The 6,093-nt window shown below is 38.2% G+C and overlaps 1 protein-coding gene across 1 annotated transcript in view; it reads left to right on the top strand.

The window, feature by feature from the left end:
• Positions 1-6,093, top strand: part of LOC106874406 (protein Wnt-4) — a 284,837-nt gene that overhangs the window by 178,039 nt on the left and 100,705 nt on the right. The window contains exon 3 of the mRNA XM_052970633.1: positions 2,467-2,744. Within this exon, the coding sequence (XP_052826593.1) occupies positions 2,467-2,744 (278 nt within the window). The remainder of the gene's footprint in view (positions 1-2,466; positions 2,745-6,093) is intronic.

Below are 6,093 nucleotides of genomic sequence, written 5' to 3'. Positions count from 1 at the left end.
CTCTCTCCCTCTAGATATACATTCACAGACACATGTTTATATATATATATATATATATGTTTCGGTTCAGTAGCTTCCTATCTAGTTGTACCATTGTGGTATGTGTTGGCGGAGCTCATTCAGTTTTGCTGTCAATAAACTCTTGTATCTCCCAGAGTTAAGTTCTTCCCTCCACTCACTTTCTTCTATATATTAATGACCTACGCGCCGCCACATCTAACAATGTCCAGTCATGTACTGATATCATTACTTTTCATTCTTTCCTAATCTTCCACAACCACGCAATCTCTACATCGTACACCGAACCTGCATTGATTCCATAAACGGACACCTTGAGAACATCCTTCAGTGGCCTCATACCAACTTTTAATAACAAAAATAAAATAACTCAACCACTATTCATATTTAAATAACATCCCTGCACCATATCCTCTCTGAATGTAAATGCCACTCAGCTAGAGCACCCACAGTCTCTCTAAACGCTGTACCTCTGTTTCATCAGGTATCTCTCCTAGCAAAAGCTCATCATCACCCTAGCTATGACCGCATTGCAAAGACTTGCCCGCCTCTCTAGGCCAGAAAATATTTCATCTCCCAACAGCTCCTGAAAATCTACAAGGCTCAAGTGAGGACCACAATTTAGTTCTGCGGCCTACTTCTGCGACTGAGCTGCCGCGACGCACACTAACCTCTTAGAACGCACTAAGAAAAGTGTCACTTGGCAGGTAGTCACTCCATTACTAAGAGACACGTTCGAGCCTCTGTCGCACTGGTGTACTGCCTCTGGTCTCTTCCCTTCAGAGCTGTGTGGTATCGTACTTCTACCACTCACGCACTTCGACTTACTTGTCTCTCTGCCTCTCGACACCTTTGATGCGTCGAACCTCGTTTCCCTTTACCAACCACTGTGTCAACCATTCACCTTTAGAACATTGGCATTCTGGAATCTCCTACCCGCTCATGTCTTGCGGGAATTAACCAGCAAGTAAGACATGCTTAAAAGGAACGTTAACGTAATTGGTCTCATAAGTCTTCGAGGGCCTGCAAGGCTCTTTTGATGTGCGCGCGCGTGTGTGAATGTGTTTGTGTGTGCGTGTGTGCGCACACATTCATACATATGTATATACATATTTATATGTATGTGTGTATGATATAGATACATATGATATTGATATATAATATATGTACGTATGTATGTATGTATTTCTGTATGTATACATGTGTGCATGTGTGTGCGTGTGTGTGTAATAAGTTCCAAAATGTATATGTGTGTGTATATACATATATTTTCTTTATTTAATCTGTTATTAGCATATTAAACGCAGTAAAATCCTCGGATTGAAACCGGATGACAAAATAGAAACTGGCTAATTTTCCACCAACTAATTTACTCACCAAAATGTTTATTAACTCAATCAGCGCCTGAAGACATCTGGAATTTGAAGTCGTCCGAATCGTAAGATTAAATAAGCGAAATATTAAATTTCAAACTTGAATCCGTATATCAAATCTTTGACCCTCCTGTCCAATTACTCGGGGATCTATTAGCAATAGAGCAAAATATTTTTTTAATTAATTAATGATTCAGCAATGATAGATCACTGAATATATTTCTATTTTACCCTCAGTTGCGGAATGCAGACAGAAGACCATGAGAAATGACAGAGGGAGGGAATTACATTTGAAAAAAATATTCGGCGCTTCTATGTTCATAATCATATATATATATGGCAATTGTTCAGTTTAGTTATATAAAAAAGTAAATAAAATTAAGGGGAGATAAGTAGTAAAAGATGCAGCTTACTTTTTATACAGCATAAAGAAGGCGACCGCCGCCAGAAAGTGAACAAATGTCTTCTTTTTCTCAGTAGAATTACGCCAGAAAAACTCAGGTAGATATGAAACAAACAATTCGTCCGATGTCCCAAACTGTTGTCTCAATTTCCGTTTCACCCGCATCCACATGTTTTCTACATTTTGTGTGTGAACGTCTTGATTATAAGGATCAACAAAATGTTGTTGGTGTATAATCACTCCGTGCGTATAGGCACCACCATTGAGGATGCCGATGTTATATGTTCGCCATCCATCGCTTACTATGTGAGACCCAGGCAAAATCTACCTTTGTATCAGCTTAGTTAAAGTTTCTTTTGTGCGATCAGGTACTTCGACCATAAGACACTTTCTTGAGACTCTTTCTATGCCACGGAATACCCAATGTCCCTTTGCTTCTTTTAGTACTTATCTCCTCCTTAATTTTTATTTACTTTTTTTTATATAGCGGAACAATTACCTATACACGCACACACACGCGCGCGTGCAACCACATACAAATTGTTCACAAGCTCAACTTATTTTGTTTATCATTTAACATTTAGTTTCTGTTTCCTTATTCAACTGTTTACTACTTTATGGATGTATATGTACATATATATATACACACATATGTACGTTATTTACTTTCAGCAACTCGTGAGTCTGCCTTTGTGTATGCCATATCGTCGGCTGCAGTTGCCCATACCGTCACCCGAGCCTGCAGCAGCGGGAAAATGGAACAATGTGGCTGTGATCGGATCGTACATAAAAATGCTTCGATAGAAAGCACTTTCATTTGGTCTGGCTGTTCTGATAATATAGCATTTGGATCAGCTTTCTCTCAGACTTTTGTTGATGCAAAAGAAAGGCGAAGGAAAATAAACGGTCGGAGTTTGATGAATCTTCATAATAATCAAGCTGGACGAAAGGTAAGATAATAAGTTGTTATAATAAAGAGTGGCATAGCGTGGCTTACCAGCATCCCGAGGACAGTGCAAGTATTGCAGAAGATGTGTTATTTTTCTTATTTCTTATTTTTCATTTACTATTACTAGGACAGTGGAGGCGCAATGGCCCATTGGTTAGGGCAGCGGACTCGCGGTCATAGAATCGCGGTTTCGATTCCCAGACCGAGCGTTGTGAGTGTTTATTGAGCGAAAACACCTAAAGCTCCACGAGGCTCCGGCAGGGGATGGTGGCGAACCCTGCTGTACTCTTTCACCACAACTTTCTCTCACTCTTACTTGTGCCTGTAATTCAAAGGGTCAGCCTTGTCACACTGTGTCAAGCTGAATATCACCAAGAACTACGTTAAGGGTACACGTGTCTGTGGAGTGCTCAGCCACTTGCACGTAAATTTCACGAGCAGGCTGTTCCGTTGATCGGATCAACTGGAACCCTCGACGTCGTAAGCGACAGAGTGCCAACAATTACTAGGACAGCCAGCTCGCTGAATCATTAGCATCTCGAGGAAAATGCTTAAGCGTTATTTCTTCCGGCTTTACGTTCTAACTTCAAATTCCGGTGAGGTTGACTTTGCTTCTCATCCTTTTGCAGTCGTTAAAAGTACGAGTTGATGTAATCGACTAGCCGTCTTCCCACCAAATTTCACATATTGTGTCTATACAGTCGTAGCCAAAAATTTGGAACATCTTTTTAAAAATTAAAATTGTTATGCCCAAGTGCTATTCGATTCAAATATATGCAACGTATATATTTGAGCATTTAGTATAAAAATTATACTTTTCAGACTTATGTTCCAAACTTTTGGCCAAATAATAGTATATTGCAAATTAAATATAACTTTGGGTATTAAATATAAAAGTTGTAATTTTCAGACCTATGTTCCAAACTTTCGGCCACGACTGTAGCAGAAAGAATTACACTGTGTAACACTATTTTCGTCCTTGGGTAGCAACTACTATTTCCTATTTGCTTACTCCTAGAAGGTATGAAAAATGGCTAATATTTCCTTCAAACTTCGTTTTTTTACGATATTTATTCAAACCCCGAAGAATCCCTCCTAACTTGTGGTTATGACGATCCCTTCACTACTGCTCATGATCAGAGGTGCACATATAGTCAGCTACTAAGAGACATGCTCAAATAATTAAAGTTAAGCAAATAACTAGCAAATCTGTGGTACTGAGCAGAATATTTTCTATAATGATATTTCTGCTTCAGGAACTCAGCGCTGAAACTGTCTGAAATGTAATAGAAAATAGGTCAGTTTTAAAACATTGATGTCCAGGTAACAAAATCAAAGTGTAAAGGGAATAGTAGTCATTTCCTTCGATTTCTAGATAGAAACAAATAGGAAATAGCTCTTACTGACCAAAACAAAAACAAAAATTAAAATTTTGTTACACAATGTTATTATTAAGGCAGTGAATAAGCAAAATCATTAGAGCATCAGACAAAATGCTGCTAAGCATTTCTTCTGATTGTTTACGTTTTGAGTTCATATCCTTATGAAATTAACTTTTACCTTTCATCATTTCAAACCAGTCAAGAAGTTGGGTCCTCCTTCCCAAATGCTGGCCTTTCGCCAAAATTTGGAAGGATTAATACTATTTTATTTTTTTCTGAAATTTTGCGCCCAGAGTAACCGACCGTGTGATATCGCTCAAGTTATGCCACTGGTGATGAAGAAGACTGTAAACTTTCAAAGAATTTTCGACTTTATGAACAATGTTTGGTTATGATACAGTTTAAAGGTTTTAAGAAAATGAAAGTGTAATGGCCGAAAATAACGACAGAAACAACCTGTAATTTCATGTCACTCAGTGACATGAATAACACGTACATATTTTGTATACCATGAAAACCGTACATATATTTAATATAAGATGAAAACAATCATTTTTGCGTTGTATATAGTATGTTGGGACGGTGTATCTCACCTGTCTTTTCTGAAGTACTTAACACATCACTAGAAAGCACTATACGTCTAGACACCTGTAGACGCCGCATAATGATATGCTTCTGTTAATGAATTTAAGGGATTTCGTCAGTTCTCTGTATGTTCTTTTAATGAAATTGTGGGCTTTTACTTATGCTACTTCTGATTAATTTACTTTCATTTTTTTAAACCCCTAAACTTGAGTTAATCAAATGTTATGTATATTCTAAGTATGATAATGTTTCGAAGATGTTACCAATATTTCAAAAATTTCGTCGAATGACTATTAATGACTTCGATGAGTTTGTGTATGTGGAGAGAGAGGGGGAGTGAGAGAGAGAGGGGGGAGCAAGAGAGAGAGAGGGGTGAGAGAGGGGGAGCGAGGGAGAGAGAGAGAGAGAGGGAGCGAGAGGGAGCGAGAGGGAGAGAGAGAGAGAGAGAGAGAGGGGATGATGCACCGCCTTTAGTCAAACAAATCGACCCCAGGACTTATTCGTTGTAAGCCTAGTACTTATTCTATCGGTCTCTTTTGCCGAGCCGCTGATTAACGGGGACGTAAACACACCAAATTGTCAAGCGATGTTGTGGGGCCAAACACAGACACACAGACATACATATACACACAGACATACATAGACATACATACATATATACGACAGGCTTCTTTCAGTTTCCGTCTACCAAATCCACTCACAAGGCTTTGGTCGGCCCGAGGCTATAGTAGAAAACACTTGCCCAAGATGCCACAGAGTGGGACTGAACCCTGAACTACTTATCACACAGCCACTCCTGCGCCTATAGTATGTATATATTATTTTTGAATAATATACAGGACTAATATTTGTTTGGCTTCTTTAATATTACTTTTAGGTCGGTAAACATCCGTGGGTACGCTGACAAAGCACACACCACAGAGACCCACTCTCGCATTTCAAAGATTTGTGATCGTTTACTTCACTAATTCTTATATTTATATAATTAAATTCTGTTAAGCGTGCAAGTTAAGATATTACCATTATGAAGTATCACCATATGCACCTCCCTCCCCCCACATACTTACATTCACAACTAGAAAGAAAGAAAAGGAATACATAGATAAATCGGTAGATAGATGGATAGATAGATAGATAGATAGATAGATAGATAGATAGATAGATAGATAGATAGATAGATAGATAGATAGATTGCTAATTCAAGCGAAGAATATGCAAACGGACAGACAGACATGAATACATATAAATTTATTATATTATTATTATATGTGTGTGGTGTGTTGTAGTCTTAGCTGCATGAAGAACATCGTTGTTGCGTTTCTGGTATATTTCATTCAAAATATATACTTACAAACATAATATATATACTACATACATACATAC

The sequence above is a fragment of the Octopus bimaculoides genome, chromosome 9 (genome assembly GCF_001194135.2).
Source record: "Octopus bimaculoides isolate UCB-OBI-ISO-001 chromosome 9, ASM119413v2, whole genome shotgun sequence".
NCBI classification, from domain to species: domain Eukaryota; kingdom Metazoa; phylum Mollusca; class Cephalopoda; order Octopoda; family Octopodidae; genus Octopus; species Octopus bimaculoides.
This window is presented reverse-complemented; position numbering and strand designations above follow the sequence as displayed.